Source organism: Aegilops tauschii, chromosome 4 (genome assembly GCF_002575655.3).
Source record: "Aegilops tauschii subsp. strangulata cultivar AL8/78 chromosome 4, Aet v6.0, whole genome shotgun sequence".
In the NCBI taxonomy this organism is placed as follows: Eukaryota; Viridiplantae; Streptophyta; class Magnoliopsida; order Poales; family Poaceae; genus Aegilops; species Aegilops tauschii.
The window spans coordinates 147,332,845-147,352,659 of record NC_053038.3 but is presented as its reverse complement, the minus strand read 5'-3'; the positions used below and the strand labels follow the sequence as shown (position 1 = coordinate 147,352,659).

At 47.6% G+C, this 19,815-nt stretch overlaps 1 protein-coding gene across 2 annotated transcripts; it reads right to left on the bottom strand.

The window, feature by feature from the left end:
- Positions 1-209: 209 nt before the first annotated feature.
- LOC109771825 (probable pre-mRNA-splicing factor ATP-dependent RNA helicase DEAH5) lies at positions 210-5,026 on the bottom strand. 2 transcript variants are annotated; one of them, XM_073496440.1, is made up of 3 exons: positions 1,585-5,026; positions 897-1,058; positions 210-818 (listed from the first exon to the last, which is right to left on the bottom strand). In XM_073496440.1, the coding sequence occupies exons 1-3, from the start codon at positions 4,896-4,898 to the stop codon at positions 425-427; spliced, it is 3,870 nt and encodes a 1,289-aa protein (XP_073352541.1). In that variant the 5' UTR covers positions 4,899-5,026; the 3' UTR covers positions 210-424. The 2 variants fall into 2 exon arrangements, with proteins under 2 accessions (XP_073352541.1, XP_020186106.1); XM_020330517.4 differs by lacking the exon at positions 897-1,058.
- Positions 5,027-19,815: the final 14,789 nt, after the last annotated feature.

The window sequence follows — 19,815 nt, the reverse complement described above, 5'->3', positions numbered from 1 at the left end:
GTCCGTCACGATTTAAGATCATGGAACAAACCATGGATTGGGATGGATAAAGACGAGGTATATGATTCATCAATATATGTAAAGCAGGGTCTATGATTCCTTGAGATCTCTACCATGTCCACACAAGCTTTACGTGGTTTGTTTTTGTTTTCCAGTTGCGACGCACAGGCATATTTCCTAATGTGGAGTAAAAGGAAACACAGGTAGTATTATCTAAATTATCCGATCTAAATTATCCGAAACTGGAAAAACTGAATCACCCAGTAATGGTCGAGCGCTGAAGTGTAAATAACTAAATATCCATACAACGGTATCCAGGACTAGACTCCGGTAGGTAAAAATACCTAGTGCAACAGTGTCTAGGAGTAGAGCACAAGTATTTACAGTTCCGCCAAAACTTGTGGTAGGGTATTATGATGGACCATCAAGCTCGGCGCTTGCTGAGACGCCATGAGTTGGGCTCGTGGTACCTGTCGTACAGAGGCTCAATCCTTTCCTGTCGCTTCCTCTTGCTCATCTTGGTTGGATCTGCGCCCTTGTAGAATCTTGGCGCTAACTCCACTAACCATTTCGGGTCAACTACGGTCACCTCCCTCATATACTCCTTGGTCGTCATTACAAGCTCGTGGTAAATGACCCAATCTGGTTGGCGCTGGAACAGCGCACTGCTTGGGTGAATGTACACTGGCTGGTTCTCCACCAAGGTTCTGTATCCTTCCTGGGGATCTTTCCTGGCAGCATGGAAAAAGAAGCCGGCAGTGATTGCTTTCCTTATTTTCGTGAAGTTCTTCCCAGCAGCAACAACATCCAACTTATATCTGCAGATACATCGGCAAATATGTTAGCACACAAACAATATCATAACAAGCTCTAGGACAATAGATCCAACGACACACCTCCAGCATTGGATATGAAGTGAAAGCAGGTTGTCTGAACATTTGATAACAAAAACACAATGAAACAAGCCATGGATAGGTCTCCGAAAAAGCACAACCATCTTCACTAATTCCCATTGTGAAATGTTTTTGTATACAACACTACAGTGTTTTTTAGCGAACCTGAGGGAGTAATATAGGATCCAAATTAGCAGACCACACAAATATTGGTATCCCTGACTGTCTACAGTATGCACCCGCAGAAACCAATCATTAATTCCAATTCAATATCCACATGCAACAGAATTTATGCAACTTATAGTGGACCTAATACACTGCATGGTTCGTTTTTTACCCTCTTATACGTAATCTTTTCATTATCTTTTGCATCAGCATTATGAGCATACGTTTTTATCCCTGTCTTCAGAATATTCTCGTCATAATTATTGCATATAAATTAGGCATACTGATTGTATTTGATGTGATGAGTACTGCTAATCTGCTATGTAGTCTACAGTACAAACACCGGATTAAAGCGACTGCAATATTTGGTCATACCGAATGCTTTGAATTTGATTAATAGAAATCTACTAAGGAAAAGCTCCATTGAATCAAGACAGAAAGAAAATGCTGCTGCATTACATTAAACAAAAAATACACATCTAATGCAGAGGCTCTTCATTCAATTTATTCTAATTCGACTAGTTACCTGTCCATGATAGTTAGAAGCTGCTTTCTGACATCTTGTGCCCTCCTTAGCGATCTTGACTGAACAAAGTTCTCAAAGCACCAGGGCCCTGAAAAGTTCTTTGCTTTCCAAGCCTCATATACAGCAAGTAGAGTAAGATGATCTCCCTCTGGCTGGAAAAATTTGGCCCTTTTCTGATCAGCTTGAGCCTGTTTTTCTCTAGGCCTATAGAAAATATTCCCCGTTTGAATCATCGCTATAATAGTCAGTATCTCATCACTGCATCCAAGGTCGACGCTAGCTAGTAGCATCTTTGAAAGTGGTGGATCCAGTGGAAATTCAGCCATTTTTCTGCCCAGTTTGGTAAGAAGGCCCTCCTCATCAAGAGCGCCAAGGCTGTAAAGCTGTTCCATAGCAGAGATAAGTGCTTGGGGTGCTGGGGGGTCCATAAAATCAAACGATAGTAGGTCATTTATCCCCATTGCCTTCATATTAAGAACTGTAGAACCCAAATTGATCCTTTGAATTTCTGGAATCGTCGTTGGTGACATTTCATTGCGGTAAGCACTTTCAGTGTATAGACGATAACATTTGCCTGGTCCAGTACGGCCAGCACGCCCTGCTCTTTGTTTTGCCGATGCTTGTGAGATTGGAGTGATGACCAATGAATCAAGCCCTTGTTTTGAATTATAAACATTGATTTTGGCGAAGCCAGGGTCGATGACATAATATATGCCATCAATGGTTAAAGAAGCTTCAGCAATATTGGTGGCTACGACCACCTTCCTCTTCCCAGGTGGAGCTGGCTCAAAGATCTTTGACTGCATTTCACTAGGCAGAGCGCTATACACAGGCAAAATTATGAGCTCAGGAACATCCTTTCCCAGCCCTTTCATCCTCTCATATAAACATTGACAGGCATGATCAATCTCCTCTTGACCAGTCAAGAAAACGAGGATATCACCCTCTGGCTCTGTCAAGTGGATCTGCAGCACGGTAATCAATGCAGCATCCAAGTAGTCACTTTCTGGTTGTTTGGTGTAGAGTATCTCCACTGGGAATGTTCTTCCCGGAATTGTGAAGATGTTGCAGTTGAAGAAATACCCAGAGAACTTTTCAGCATCAAGGGTAGCAGAAGTAACAATAAGCCTCATGTCAGGTCTACGCTTAACAAGCTGCTTCAGCAAACCGAAGAGAACATCTGTGTGGATGGTCCTTTCATGCGCTTCATCAAGCATGACTACTGAATACTGGGAAAGGTTCTCATCAACTAAAATTTCACGCAGAAGCATTCCATCGGTCATGTATTTTATCACAGTTTCTGGGCCAGTGCAATCCTCAAAGCGAATGGCATAACCAACTTCTTCTCCCAGTCGACAGCCAAATTCTTCTGCCACTCTCTTTGCAACAGACATTGCAGCCACCCTACGAGGTTGAGTACAACCAATTTTACCCCTTGTGGTATAACCGGCTTCAGCCAAATATTGTGTCACCTGCGTTGTCTTTCCAGAGCCAGTTTCTCCGATAACAACTAAAACTTGATTATCATGCACAGCTTGAATCAACTCTTTCTTCAACTTGTATATTGGAAGAGTTTGCCTCTGATCTTGTATTGAAAGCTTTGACCTTTGCCCAAACGTTAAAGCTTTTCCATATGCTTCCTTCTTCCATTCTGGCATGTCATAAGCTGATAGACCAACACCTCTAAGCTCCTGTGCAAGGTGTCGCTCGCCTGTGTCGGGCATTGGGTCCTCCCATGGCCTATTCAGATCCTTGGGTATCGAGTCCAGCATTGCTCTCTGCTCTTGTTCTCTAACCTCACGGCGCTCCTTGATGAGAGCAGTCTGGAGAGCTGCTGCTCGACTTAATGAACCCTCTGGATTCTTGAAAATCTTAACAGGTGACATGTCAATTGAGAATCTGCTCTGTCCCTGCAAGAACTCTGGTTCATCCTCATTAAGCTCAATCTCCAACTCCTCCTCTGCGCCTTCCTCCTGATACAACATTCCATCGCCATCCTCATCAAACTGTGGGTAATCCCTCACATCAAGAACACCCGAAGCAATTAGCTGCTTCGCCTCCCACCTCTCTGGTGAGCTCATCCGCTTGAGGGGACGCCGCGAGATGGGTGCAACCTCATCCTCCTCTGTAATCACAATCCCCGATAGACCCAACCTCCTTCCAGGCCCAGCAGCAGCAGCACTACCAACAGATGGGTTAGTCCTTGGTGCATCCTCCACACCACGCTGCATTGGCAGAAGGTCCTTTCCTGTATCCTGATCCACATCTCTCAGTGAGAGACTCAACTTATCTCCCTTTACCGAAACTACCTTCACGAACACCTCCTGATCGCGCTTCACCACCTCCTTTGCATTGGCTACCCGTCTGCTTGCCATCTGCGATACATGAACAAGCCCCTCACAGCCACCACGAACATCCTCAAGCTTGACAAAGCAACCGGTGTCCATTACACGGGTCACCCTCCCCCGGTACACCTGGTAAAGCTCAGGCTCGCCACTTGAATTTGTCATGGTATTCTCCATCTTCCTTCTTCCAGCCCTTTCCTGCTGTCCCTCCTCCTCATCCACATACCTCCTGCTCCTTCCATGGGCCTTGCCTGTATCCCTGTCCCTTTGCTGGAGGCGGTCCTGATCCCTCCGACCATTACCATCCCGATCTCCCTCCCGGACTCTGTCGCGACGACGGTCTCGATCCCTGTCCCAGCCATTATCATGTTCACGACCTCGGTCATGGTTACGATCCTGGCCACGGTCATCATGTGCACGGTCACGGTTATGGCTGCGATCACCACGCCCGCGGTCTCTGTCACGACTGCGGTCATGGTCACGATCCCGTCCGCGTGGTTCATCACGCTTGGGGTCATGGTCACGGTCCCGAGAGCGGTCATCGCGACTGCGGTCCCTGGAAGGGGCAGGGGTGGTCGCCGCTGCGGCATTGGCATCACGCTCAAGCTCGAGGCGGAGCTCGCGGGCGCGATCTGCGTCGTCCGGGCGCGAGAGCGCGCGGTACTTGGAGTTGGACTGCGAGGCGGCGGAGCTAGGGTTATGGGAGGGCGGCGGGAGGATGGCGTGGATGATGGTGAGGAGCGTGCGGACGAAGTAGTCGGGGAGGTCGGCGCCGTTGGCCTTGAGCTTGGCGTCGAAATCGGCGACCGAGGGGGCGTCGCGGCCGAGCTCGGTAATGAACTCAGCCAGAACCTTGTCGCCTACACCGATGTGCGTCTCCAGCTCCGAGCAGACCTTGGAGACGAGCGACAGGTACTCCAACTTTCGGAGCCCGTCGTCGCCGGGACCCTCCGCCGCCGGCGGCGCCATGGCTAGTGGGTGAATGTGGAGCTAGGGTTTGCTGGTCGGTCCCGGAACTATTGGGGTTGGATTGGTGGGGTGGGGCGGCTCTTCGGGACTTCCAATCTGGGAAAACCGCCTCGCTGAACGGCTGAGACCCCCCGACGAACGAGAGGAGGCAGGTAAATTTACAGCAGATGCCACCGCATCCGCTCAGGCTGTTGGTGGACACGGGCCGCCCACGATGTCCACTTAAAAGCCCACTTAATTAGTCTAAATGGACACCCACGGACGAAACATTTAGATACATGGATTAAGTGGGCTAATCCCACGGTGCCCACATCGCCCACTTAGTTTACCGAAGAAGTAGCCACGCACGCGAGGGGATAGGGCTAGCCGCCGATATCGAAGATTCTTTTTTTTCCTTTTTACCTATCGAAGATTGTTTCTCTTCAAGTAAACTTCAGGCCCGCTTTGTTTAAATATACATTATACTTCTAGTAGAAAGTTGAGTCATTTATTTTGAGGCAGATGAAGACTATATAAAAAAATTTGGGATCATCCGGCTATTCTAACTACATCTTTGTTTTATTTTTTTCAGCAACACCACCTGTGTTTGAAAAGTTCCTTCCGCAGTAACACCTATGTTGCAAAAAGTGAAGGCACGAAAAAATTCTACAACAAGACCTATGTTGCAAAAAAAGCAGCACAACCTTTGTTGCAAATGTTTTTGCAACAAGACTTGTGTTGCAAAAGGAAACTTGCATCATAAACTCTGTTGCAAAAGTGAGGACAACGCTCAACCACAAGGTTACGCCGATCCGACAACTTGCAACCCGGCGGATCTTTTAAAAAGATTCACTGACCAACGCGTAGCACGTCCCTGTAAAACAACTCCATATCCGCTTATATTACAATCTGTGGTAATTGAACTCAGTTGTAGGATTTAATTGTAAAAAAAACTCGGTTCTAGGATTTCAAAAAAATAACTCGGTAGTAGGATTCGTTTTGGCCAATCTAATCTTTTTTATTTTTGGACGTCCATATTGGCCGAATGTTTGGTCTGGCAACCTCCCACACCGAACTTTTCATTCAGCACGAGGAACCCTCAGTACAAACGATTTCGTTTGGTACAGAACCTCCACAACCCAAACACCCTACCCATAGCTCTACACGCTTTTTCCTTGCGAAACTGAAAACGGAAAAACAACAACAGTGAAACATAATAAAAAGCCCAAAATTTTGTTTTTCTTTGCTGTGACAAATAAAGCCAAGTCTTTAAAAACCAGGAAATTTGCCATGGCTAATTAAACTAAAATTTTCCATGTGAATAAAAAATATTTTTACCATGGCAAAAATGGAGTAAAGTTTAGCCTTAGAAATAAATTAAATAATGCCATGGTTACACAAGTATATTTAAGATGCATTCCTACATAGTAAAATTTGCATGTTCTGGAAATGTAAATTTGCCATCATATTTAAATTAAAATTATCATGCTCTTTACAATATATTTGCCATGGCAACTTGAACTAAAATTCGCCATGGCAACTTAAACTAAAATTTGCCATGTGAATAAAGGTATTTTTACCATGGAAAACATGTAGTAAAAATTTGACATGGGAAAATGGATTAATTTTTGGCATGGCAAAAATGGAGTACTTTTGTCATGGAAATAAATTAAAAAATGCCATGGCTATATATTTACTGTGCTACATAGTTAAATTTGCCATGTTTTGCAAATGTAAATTTGCCATCATTTAAATTAAAATTGTCATGCTATGTACAATAAATTTGCCATGGCAACTCAAACTAAAAATGGCCATGTGAATAGAAGTATTTTTTGCCATGGCAAAAATGGAATGTAATTTGCCAAACAAGGGCATGTTAGAAGCTATGAATGTTCTTAGCATTTAGAAAATTAAATAAAAAGAAAAAAAATTGTAACCGATGCCACCGCTTGAATTAATCTGTAAAATATACAAACTGTAAAATGTTGTGAAATCATTAACATGATTCTTAGAGACAAAAATTGTATGTTGATAATTTCAGGCGTTCATGCATGGGTTGTTAGTAATTTTAGGCATTCATGTACAAGATAGTTCAGAAGCATTTAGAGGGAATCACCTGGGGATCCAAGGATTGCTCACCTTGAAAACTATTTCCTAAGAGAAAATTCACTATAGGGCTAATAACTTAGGTCGGTGGTCACTTTAGTCCCTGTGGTTAGAAATACCCGAAATACCATTCCTAAACTTGCTCTGGTGGGTCGCACACGGTCCATTATACAATTTTGTGTATGTATTCGTTGATTTGGCGGCGGTCGACTGGATCCACTTGGCGTTGACTGGCCACGTCGTCGCAACAACATTAATACGTAGGCATTTGAGGGTTTCTTTTGCAAATTCGTCAAAACTAAAAAAATCGCACCTGGTCAACCGACCAACCCGGTCGGACCAGACCAGCTCTTCCTCTACTCTCCCTCCCGTCCAGACATGGGAGCTTGCTCCGCCGCCCCAGTGGTTGGCCCCGACGGCGAGGTCCATGAGCGGGGCGGGGCCCTGTACATCCGCCTAAGCTGACCCAGCACGGCCGGACCCCCCATCATCGAACCCCCGCGCCTGCCCGTTGTACGCCGCGACGTGGTCGGCCCTGATGGCGAGGTCCAGGAGCGGGGCGGGGCCCTGTACACCCGCCTGAGCTGACCCAGCACGGCCGACAGCCAACGATGGCGAGCCCCCCGCAATGACGAGCGTCGTGGTGGAGACGGTCACGAACGCGAGCAGCAGCGTCTTCCTGCGGTCCGCGGAGCTCTGCGCGAGCGTGTGCAGGCGGCAGCGTTATCTTTGTTGGGGTCTAACCCTGGCTAGATCGAACTAAGGGAGGTAGACGAAGCAAGGATAGGCGGAGATGTATTTTCTGGCAACGAACCACGGCGTCGACCGCCCTCTTTTCTCTGTCATATATATAGAACGTATCTAGACTTCTAACCACCTACGTATATCAATCTGGACGCACTAATAGGCTGGCTTTATAGTCTACGAGACGCAGCGCCCAAGCTTCCTTTCGTACGCACGCACGTACGAGCGCCCAGGGACTCTGCTCGCCTACGCCGTCCTCTACTACGCGTTCTGACGCGTCCAACCGCGACTGCTGCTAACTGACTACGACTCGATCATGAGCACAGACTCGACACGCACCCAACGCACGCACACTCGCCATGGCGTCCGGCACGACCAACACGCACGCACACACTGGTCACCACCAACGCCGTGTCTTATTCCTAACAATCTCCCCCTAAGACACGACCTACAGTAAGGTCGGCTCGTCGTTGATGTCGGCGAGGAGCGCCTTCTCCTTCTTCGGCTGCCGGCAGTCACGGGAGAAGTGGCCGCGAACGCCACAGTTGTAGCACTTCCCGCGCCGCCGTCTCGTGCCCGAAGCCACGCTGCTCGCACCGTCGTCGTGGTCGAGGTTGCCGCCGCTGACGCTGCCGTGCCTCCCACTGGGCCGCGGTGAACATCAGCTGATCGCCACCTCGTCCACCGTCGTCCTGCGTGCGCCGACGTAAGCGTTCGTCAAACGCCTTGAGCCTGCTCAACGCCTCCTCGAATGCCATCGTCTCCACGTTGCAGAACTGCTCGATCCCGGCCACTGCGGCATACAACCAATCGGGCACCGTGTCGAGCAGTTTTTTCACCATGGCGGCATCGCCGAGCGTCGAGCCGAGGCCAGCATACCTTGCTGCCATGCCGCCGATCTTGCCGGCGTACGCGTCCAGCGCCTCCCCTTCCTCCATGCGCAGCTTGTCGAACTCGCTGCGGAGAGTGGAGAGCCGCGCCGCCTGGACCCGATCGGCGCCGACGAACCTCGTCTTCAAGCTGGCCACACCTCAGCCGCCGTCTTCTTCGTTGATACCTGCATCAACAAGTCTTCAGAGAGCGCACCGAACAGCACCGCCCTCGCCGTCTTGTTTTTTCCCGCGTTGACCGCCGCGCCGCTCGCCGGCGACACCGCTTCCCAGAGGTTCTGGGCGTCGAGGATGGCTTCGGCCTTGATCGCCCACACCGTGTAGTTGTCCGGTGTGAGCATCGGCATCGGCATCGACACCGTGCTACCCCCTGCGCCGTGCGGGACGATCGCCATGGCCACGAGCACGGGAACAAATGAGGCTCTGATACCAATTGTTGGGGTCTAACCCTAGCTAGATCGAACTAGGTTTCAGAGAGGGAGGTAGACGAAGCAAGGATATGCGGAGATGTATTTTCTGGCAACGAACCACGGCGTCGAACGCCCTCTTTTCCCTGTCATATATGGGCAAATAGCTCCCATGCGACATCGTTGAGTTGAATTGTCTCTCATGCGACATCGTTGGTTCAAATGGCTCTCATGCAACATCTGCGTTGGAAAAAATAGCTGCCGTGCGACACTGCTGCCTAATCCAAAGACACATGTTTAAAACTCGAATCAGGTGAGCGGGACCCACAGCGTGGGACCCACTAACTTATCCAGCTCGGCATTGGTCAGGTGAGCGGGACCCACAGCGTGGGACCCACTAACTTATCCAGCTCAGCATTGGTCAGGTGAGCGGGACCCACAGCGTGGGACCCACTAACTTATCCAGCTCAGCATTGGTACAAGAGGACACCGAGCCGTGCCCCGAGCCGTGCAGCACCCGAGCCCTACCGCGGCCTTCCCATCCTCCCCCCCCTCCCCGACCGTTGTTGTTCTTCTTCTCCGGCGACGACGCGCAGCAACGCCGTTCCGGACCGCGACCTAGCAATGTCGAGCTCCGCTTCAGCCTCCCGCCGCTCATGGCCGCGCTATGGCGCAGTGCCCATGACAAGGTGCCCTGCATGCCCGCGTACCGCACTCCTGAAGCAGCTAGTCACAACGACCGACAAGAATGGCAACCTTGGGCGGGAATTTGTGAAATGCGAGAGCAAACCAGAGCAGGGAAAGGTGAGATTTTACTTCTCAATATGCCAATTTTGTTTTTTGTCTCCCAATTTCATATTTTTCATCGGATTTGGGATTTAGGGTTCATCTTTCCGATTTCAGATATTGAAGCAATGCACCCATTTTGAGTGGCTAGATGAGTACATAGAGCGGATTCAACTGGAGGGTGCATCAGGGGAGCTCGATTTACCGTTGGAGGCGGAGAAGTTTGGATCGGGCCCGTCTGGATCTGGGGCCCCTGGATCTGGCAATTCCATTGGGGGCGCCCATTCCATTGGTGCTACTGTGGGGGATGCAGGAGTGACGGCAGAGCTGAAGAAGCTGAACAAGCAGATGAAGAAACTCATCGAATTGCAGAAGCAGGGCAATTTGATCGGGCTGATGGCTGTTTGTGTAATTGCTCTCGCATTTGTTTATGTGATGATAATTAGTCGTAAGTGAATAGATTGGGCATCATTTGTAATCATAATGATATGGATGTTTGAATAAAAGTGTTGCGCTGTACGAATTCGGCATGTCTTCTCCACTCTGTTTCGTCCCCGTTTTTTCAGTTCTTCAGTTCGTCATCAGTTTCAATTTCAGTGGTAGAGGGAGAAAAGGAAAAAAAAAGGTTCGTCCACAGTTGCCCGAAAAGGCCAGGCCCATATAGAAGTTAGGCAGGGCCAAATAGAACATATCCAGGCCCATTGATAAAAGAAGTGTAGCTAGTGCAAAAAAAAGTGCACACGGTCATTGACATCGATATATCTTTTCGGCTTTAGGTTATTTCACAAATTTTAAGTTTCCTGCAATCACCTTTTTTTGAGATAACTCATCTGATAATTATTTGAGCTATTTTTATGCACGAGCTATCGTGTCCGATGGTAGGGTCCCGTGTTGTTTCGCCTAAAACAAAAGGTTGGTTCTAGTTAGCAGTCTAACTTGCAGTCTTTGTGAACCAAAAAAGTTGCAATTGTTTGGTTCTAGTTTATTTCAACCAAGCACCATTTTTTTTGTGCTATGGTGTTTTCAAAGTTTTTTACTCGTGTGTTTCAACCGAAAAAGGTTGTGCCCCTCTCAAAAAAATAAGACATCTAGTGTGCCCCTAGTAGCATGTCCTTACAACATAGAGGGGCATCCCCTTACAACATATAGTGCATAAAACATAAAAGGAAGATAATTAACTAGACACGTGCTAACAACAACTTTTATGATTGGATCATGTTTTAGTGCATTTTTTAGTTCACATGGCCACATAAATAAAATGCAATGGAGAAACTTTAGGCCCGAAAAAACATTAATAGATAGCACGATAGAGGGGCATCGGGTACCCTAGTAGCATCCCCTTAGAGAACATATAGAGGGGCATCCCCTTACAACATATAGTGCATAAAACATGAAAGGAAAATAATTAAAACTAGACATATAGCTAGAAGACACGGGCACACACGCCCCAACCAACACAACACAAGCTAGATAGATAGAAAGACTCGCACTCGAACAACTCCTTGGCCCCTCCTTAGCCGGCGCCCCTCACTCGTCGTTCTCCGGCATCTGGTAGGGGAGGGTGTGCATGCCGTTGGGGTAGGGGAAGATGTGGTGGAAGTTGGTGAAGATGTTGTAGGTGGTGAACGCGATAAACTCGCATCCACACCAGAACACCTGGCCGAGGAGGTGGTCAGCGTCATAGGGGTTGGTGAAGGTGACGTAGAGGCTGATGATGATGCCATTGGTGTCGCCATTGTACTGCTCATGGAGGTGGAACATGGGCGGAGTGCCCGGAGGGAGGTGGCGGTAGCCGGCTTGGAGGAAGAAGCGAGTCAACTCTCTAGGGCCCCTCCACCTTGAGATGGCCCACACCCTCGGGCTATTCTCGGCGCTGACTCCGGCCGGGTACTCCCTCTCCGGCACGGTGCGAGGGCGACGGTAGGTAGGGCCGTAGAACTGCATGGTGGCTTGAGTGGTGGATTTGGCTCGAAACGAAGAAGCGAAGGAGGCTTGAGAGATGAGTGTGAGAGGGATGAGGAAATGGTGCCCTTTTATAGCCGCGTTGCAGCCATAGTCAATGTACACGATGCCTTCGATCGTTTTCTCTTATCCGTTCGTGCTGGCATAAGTAATTGCGGGCATTAATTCAAAAACGGCGGGCAGAGCATCCAAAGAGGCACGGGCGGCACAGGCGAGATGCATCATTTTGTGGACTTGCATCGGCGGTGACGCCGCGTGGGAAATAGGCCCGTTCATCCGCGCGTGACACTGAAAAAGGAGCTGCACCACCGACGCGTCCGTCCCGTGTCTCAGGTTCAAACATGCATTTGTTAAAAATAGCTTAGATGCGACGTACCTATACGCTGCGCCCCTACCGCTGCTTTACTGCGTCGATGCGTGCATGCAAGCCCGCATGCAAAGGGCTAGGCTGTGGCCCAGCGTTCACGAGCACAGAATAGCTAGGCTGCGACGCCGTTGCATGGCATGCATGGGACAGGGATGGCCCACATGTCAGTGACCCTCTCGCATGCAGCCCACCCCCCTCTCGACGGCCGTGCGCACGCACGCCAGGCTCTGCCGGGCCCGATCCGCTCGGCCCAACGGTCACTGAGATGCTCCCCCGCTCAACGTTATCTGTTCGTCAGAGAAAAAAAACGGTGGCCAATCAGATTGGAGAATCAGGGCTCCCACGGATCGCCCCCGCGGAATCCTTTTAGAAGGCCTATCCGACGGCCGCAGTTTGGTGTTAGGGTTAGATCGACGGTGGACGTTTGGCGCTAGGGTTACATGGGTTTTGGAGGCAATCAACGGGGTTTTGAAAGGTTTGACCGGACATTCAAATGTGTATAACTAATTCAAAAAAAATCTAAAAAATGAAAAACCTGCGCATATAGTCTTGTTATGTTACGTAGTTATGATATAAAATGATAAACTTGATCTAATGATCTTCGCATGAAAAAACCTTCACAAATTGGACTATCTCGACTGAGGTTGCATAGAGTTCAAAGGAGTGAGAAGAGGGTTTGAGGTTTTGAAAATGCAAAAAATCAAAAACCTCACCTTAGCTTCATTTTGGAGTGACTAAGGAGGATCTGAAGTTATTTTTGCATTTTAAATTTTTAAACTTGTTTTATTGCTGACTTTGTATTAAAGGGTGTTTTTTCAAAAATAAATTAATAATATGAATACTTATTCAAAAAAAGGTGAGACTTCGTATTGATCCTATATAGGTATAATATAAGCTAAGAAAATCTTTTTTTGTGATTTTGAGAAGGTCGAAAAAAACTTGCTTAGAAATGGGGTCGTTTTCCCGTACTTTGGAGCCTGCTTGGACAACATTTTCAGTGACTATGAGTTGGACTTCACAAAAAGGGTTGGATTTATGAACTAAAGTGCATAGTAGTACATAAAACAATGCAACATCACAGAACAAACAAATGAACTCCAAAAATATTGGAGATAGGTTCAAATTTGAATGTCGGTTCAAATTTGAATTTTATTTCAAGTCAAATCAACATCATAGCACATAAGTTTTCACATGAAAGAACATAAGTTTTCACATCAAATGACAACAAACTTAAGTTTTCACATCAAATTTGAATGATTTCGACTCTATTTCTTTTGCTTCTTTCTACCACTCGATTTCTTCTCCTTTTTTACACCGTTTGGTTCCACGGCGCATAGTTTGTTGATGCTGATGCTCTTGCTTTTTGGCCCCTTGGTTTTCTTGCCAACTCCACTAGGCCCCCTCAACTTTTCCCCTCACCATGTCCCACTTCTTCAGTTTGCACTTCTGCAGCTTGAGTAGATGGCACACATTGTTCAACTACTTCAGTTTGCAACTCAACACTTGGCAGCACAACCTCCAAACATGGCAACACAGCTGTCAAAGCAGATTCGCATAGCAGCACAACAGTTGCTTCATCTGCAACAGTTTCAGATTGCCCTAGCGCCTGCAAAACAGATTTAGTATGCATCACATCGTCCGAAACAGAAACACTTAGCTCATGTTCAGCAGTAACAGTTTCAGTTTGCTCCATATCTTTGTCACCAAACATTATCTACTTAGTGCTCTTCGTTCTAAAGCCATTGAGTCTTGCTTTTTTCACTGGCCAGCACTGTTCAACAACAAGAGGTGAGGCTTTTTCTGCACGCTTCCTCCTAAAAAATAAAGCATTTCACTTGGTTAGATACTAGAACAAGTAGCAAAATCAAAAACTTGCAAAAACAGTAACATAAACATACTTTGGCCTTTGAGGAGTGTAGATGCATTTGGATGAACCAACTCTGTGCCCAAGTACCTCACACAACTTGCACCTATTTTTGTTACCTTTTTGAGCCCTTTTGGGTTTATCATTCTTTTCCTTTTTCCTCTTCTTACTACAACCACCTTTCTCAAACCAAGCTTTGAATCTACTCTGTTTTGGCCTCCCAGCCTTTCTTCTAGTGACAGGGGGACACAAGGTAAATTCTATTTCCACCTCAGGCCACTGAGATTGGTCAGTCAGTGCAGGAATTGGACTTGCATATGCAGCTTTGAATTTTTGTACTGAATAATACTCATGCAAATATGGGTGCATATTTAACCTGGGTTTAGATGCCAAAAAAAGTATGGAATGCTCACATGGTTTTCCAGTGTGTTGCCACTCTTGGCAAGTGCACTCATGCAACTCAGTATTTACCACATGCCTCTTGCCACTCTTTGTATCTCTAACTTCAGCACCCCACAAGGAAGATTTCTCAACAGATAGATGTGAAAGATTTCTACTCCTGTTGACCACCTGTTGTACCACTGCTGGAAGCTTGTCCCCTTCCAAAATATTAGCAATTTTTCCTATCAACTCCCACAAACGCATGATCATGATCCTTATTTGGTCCACCATGTCATGCACAGGCAAGTCTTTCAAATCCTTCACTTTGTTGTTAAAACTTTCTGCCAAGTTGTTATTGATATGATCACATTTTATGGCAGTATTAAAACCTGATCTATACCACAACAGAGAATGGTGTGTGTTCAACCATGAAGCAAATTCATTATCCCTACATGATGCCAATATCTTACCAAGGTGATAGGAATGTGTCTGTCTGGTGTAGGATCTTGCTGCTGGCCACATGCGCCCAAATTCATCTCCTCTGAATTTTTTTATCAGATTCATCCACATATGTCCAAAGCACTCCCTCTGCTCAGCATGGGGGAAAACATTTTTTACTGCATTTTCCAACCCTTTACATGCATCTGTGTGGATGGCCAAAGGAGAAACTGGCCCTATGCATCTTTTCAGTTGCATCATGAACCATATCCATGATGCCTCTGTCTCTGATTGAAACATTCCTATTGCAATTGGGAACATCCAGTTGTGTCCATCTAGAGCATTGCATGCAGCCAACTGACCATTCCACTTTCCAGTCAAAAAAGATGAGTCTATGCTCAAATATGGACGACAACCTGCTTTAAATCCATCTATGCAAGGCTTCAAACACATAAAAAACTTGCTGAATAAAACCTTGCCATCCTCTGTTACCTCTGTATCTATCTCCACCACACTTCCAAGTGACCTCTTCTCCACCTCTGCTTTAAAACTATACAACATCCTAATGTATTTGCCCAGTCACCATACAATGATTTCCTGGCCCTTTGTTTTGCTTTCCACACTGTGGTATATTGTAGCTGGATGGGGTACAACTTCTCCAAGTCAACTTTAAGCCTCTTTGCAGTAGTGTTTGGAGTCTTGGCTAAAATAGGAGTAATCTTCTCTGTAACCCAAAGCCGTGATGTTATCTTTGAAACTCTCTGTGAAGTGGTCATACATGTATGCTGGTGTGGTATTTGATTTACCCTTACTGTACTACCATCAGGTTGTAGTCTGGCAGACAAGTACCATTTGCAAGGATTGCCACCACCATCATAACCTTTGCACCAAGCATAAAATTTCTTTCGATCAGTCCACATAATCTTGGCATCAAACTCTTTTTTCACTGCATAGGTCCTGAAAGACATCCTAAACTCCTTCATGCTTGGCCACAACTTTCCCACCTCAATAACTGGGTTCTCTTTGTCATACAAACAAACCAGCTCATTATCATCTGCATCATCCACATCATCTGCAGCCTCTCTCATCAGCTCTTCTTCATCCTCATTTGCATTTCTAGGGCATGTGTTACCATCAGCAGGCAAAGAACTGTCATCCTTCTCCTTATCTTTGTCATCAACTTGAATGCCAACCATTTCGGCCATATCAATGTCAGATATTGGTGTAATGACCAAATCTGTTTTTTCATTCAACTCTACTACATTCCAGTCAACAACAATCTTCCTAGCACCATGGGTTCCCTCCTCTCCATCTGCATCAATCCCTGTATCTTCAGCTACTACAGTCGGTTCAGTCAACAATGCCAACATCTTCTTTTGTGAAACCCACTCATTATCTTCCACCTGTGCAGCCATCTTTGATGGCACATAACCAACTCTGGAATGAGTTTGCAGATCAATTAGCTCAGCATAAAATTTTACTTGTTTGCTTGCCCACCCTTCTTGCTGATCAATTTCAGCAACCATGGATTCTCCATCTTCAATTCTCACATATTCACCATTATAGTTATCGAAACGTTGCAGAGATACCTCTTTTTCTGGACCCCAAACAATACTCTCCCCAATTCTCTCCACCAAATTGCCCACGGCCTTCTCCTTCATGCTCTCCAATTCCTGGGGATCAACATCTGCAAATTCGACATCCAACCTCACGGTGGTATCTCTATCAATGTCTTGGACACTGCCATCACTGAGCTTGGCTTTACAGGGAAAAAATTCCACTATAATTGCGAATGTGGTGGCAGAACCTGAACCTCCCCTGTTTTGTCAATGGCAGGCAGCGGCAGCAGTGTAAGCGACAGTCACTACCAAATCGAGTTCGATAACAGCTAAAATAGAAAAGAGGGCGGCATTACCGATTTGAAGCACTGTCTCCTCGCTCCATCTCATTCAGCCCCCGCGCTCCTATCCAATCGAGATTCTAAAACGCCAAGAAACAGGGGCATCATGAGGCCACAGATTTATCCAAAATTCTGGGGAATGGGACTAGAGTTTGGAAAATACTCACTCGCAATAGCCGCTGCCGAGAGAGGCGCTCCACCACCGGGCCGCGGAGAAGAAACAGCCCCCGGATCCAATCGAGATTCTAAATCGCCAAGAAACAGAGGGGCAGCATGAGGCCACAGATCCCCCAAAATTCTGGGGAGTGGGACTAGGGTTTTGGGCTCACTCGCAATAGCTCTGCCGCTATCAAGAAATGCTTCCACCACCGCGGAGAAGAAACCGCTGCCGGAGAAGATGCTTACGGCGGCGCCGCTTGCCCAGTCCAGCACGGGCGAGTCGAGCACGGTCACACAGTCACCGGTCGAGTCGTGGACGGTTGACTCTTGACTACGTGGCCCTAGGTGGACCCCACCAGTCAGAGCACATAACCCCCGGTGTCCTAACCAAACCTCAGCCTAACTAACAGCCAACTAGCCGCGTAAACGGGTTGTCTTGCTTGAGCTATTTCTGCGCTGTGAGACGTTGCATGAGAGCCATTACAACCAACGACGTCGCATGAGAGACAATTCAACTCAAAGATGTCGCATGGGAGCTATTTGCCCGTCATATATATAGCTAGACAAACCAGAACGTATCTGGACTCCTAACCACCTACGTATATCAATCTGGACGCACTAACAAACCAAATCCTGGCCGGCTTTGTAGTCTAGGAGACGCAGCGCCCAAGCTTCCTTTCGTACGCACGCACGTACGAGCGCCCAGGGACTCTGCTCGCCTACGCCGTCCTCTACTACGCGTTCTGACGCGTCCAGCTGCGACTGCTGCTAACTGACTACGACTCGATCATGAGCACAGACTCGACACGCACCCAACGCACGCACACACGCACACTCGCCATGGCGTCCGGCACGACTAACACGCACGCACACACTGGTCACCACCAACGCCGTGTCTTATTCCTAACAATCTTCCGGCAGCAGCTCTCCCGCATCATTTGAGCCGGCGCCGTGGCGAGCCCCTACGGCTAGCCGAACGGGTCACGGGCGCGTGGCATCTTCCGGCGGGAGCTCTCCTGCGCCATGACGCGGCAACGCAGCAGCCCATCATCCTTCAACTTCAAGGAACGTCGTGCTGCTCTCCTCCGGCGGCTGCGACATGGCCGCCGCCGGAACACGGATTTATAAAGCACTGGTTTCTGGACACCTCTTATCCATACCCTTCAATACCGCTTTGAGATCCGTGCGACACAACTAACTTACAGCACAAATTTTTCTCTTTTTTGTTCCTTCAAAACAAAACGACATATGAACCTCAAACTTTGCAGGACAACAAAACATTCTTACTACAATGTGAGAAAAAACTTCCAGATTTTTTTGCCCGACATAAATATACAAAATGAGATTTTTTGAGTAAAAAACATTATTTTTTTGTATATATGATACTCGAAAAAATCTGAAAGTTTTTTCCCACATTCTAGTTAGAATGTTTTGTTGTCCTACAAAGTTTCAAGTTCATATGTTGTTCTATTTAGGAGAAACAAAAAAAACAAAAATTGCTCGCACGAATCACGATGCAAAAATGAATGGCTAGATAAGGAGGTGTAGGAAAGCCTATGCTTTCTCAAATGTTAACCGCCGCCGCCGCGCACACACCTAGGACAGTCCAAGCAAAGTGGCTGTCGGAGAAGCTGCACCAATGCCTGATCATGTCGCGGATTCCCGATCTGCACCGGCTGCGGTGAGCTGTAGACGGCGAGATGATGCTGCGGCGGCGTCGGTGCCAGCTGTTGCCGAGGAAAAGGCACCTAGCCCTCCTCCTCGCCATGCTCTCCCGCCACAGAAGATGAGTCCCCTCCACAAGAAGATCCTGAAGACGGTGGACGAGCTGAAAGGCGACCTCTCCGAGCTTTTCAGCCAATCTCCGGAGGCCAGGCCAAGGACACGAAGGGCGCGCCGTTCATCGTCTGCTCCAGCTGCTTCACGCTCGTTCAATTGTCCGCCACGGCTTCGCCGTCACGAGCGCCAAGGTGCGCGACCTGCTCGGCCATGCTCTTCTACTCCTACCACGACCCGGACAGGAAGAAACCCGTCGACCAGTGCAGCACGGCCGGCCCCTCACCCGCGCGCCACGTCGGCGCGTGGCCGGACCTGTTCTCGTTCATCGAGGATTTTGCGGCCCAGTACGGGGCGAGCAGCTACTCCACCACGGAGGACGAGCTGCATGTGTCGAGGAACTCGTCCTTCAACACCGTCGTCGCGACAGGGGAGGAGACGACGACGCGGCCCATCCGTGGAGTACAGCTCGGCGAGCGAGCTGCTGCTGCGGCGGCGCTCCCCTAGCCTCTACGAGTACGGGAGCTCCGACAAGAGGTCGACGTCGCCATCCGACGCGAGCAGGCGGCATGAGGACAGGAAGGGGAAAGGCTACTTCAAGGTTGCAGTGGCAATATTCAGTGATTGTTACTTCCTCTCCAGAGAATTTGCCAAGGTGGAGTATGTTCATGAATACAGAGAAGCAAATACTGTAGCTCACGAGTTGGTGTTCTTGGAAAAAATCCATGACCTTCCTCTATTGTACTTCTGTTTATCAATGATGTAACTTTTGTTTATGCTGTTTATGAATGAATGAAGTTCTGAGGTAAAAAAAATGCTCAAAAAGGAGAGCAAAGAAGCCTGGTGAACTTTCTTACAGCTTGAGACTAGAAAAATAGACTGTCTACAGAACAAAAATCTGAAAATCTGAAGCTGAGCTAGGCCAGATCGGCATTTACAAGTCTGTCTATATGAATAGAGTTGCCTAGAAACAGAGAACACCAAGCAAATAAATAGAGGTCCAAGACTAAAAACACAGTGACATCACAATCGAAATTAAGGAATTCAAACTGATGCAATACCATTTAGTTCTCACGTTTCACAAATCCATGATACAGTCTAGTGACTGGTTATAGATGCTGGACAGGGAGCACAACGTATCACAAGGTCGCCGCCGTC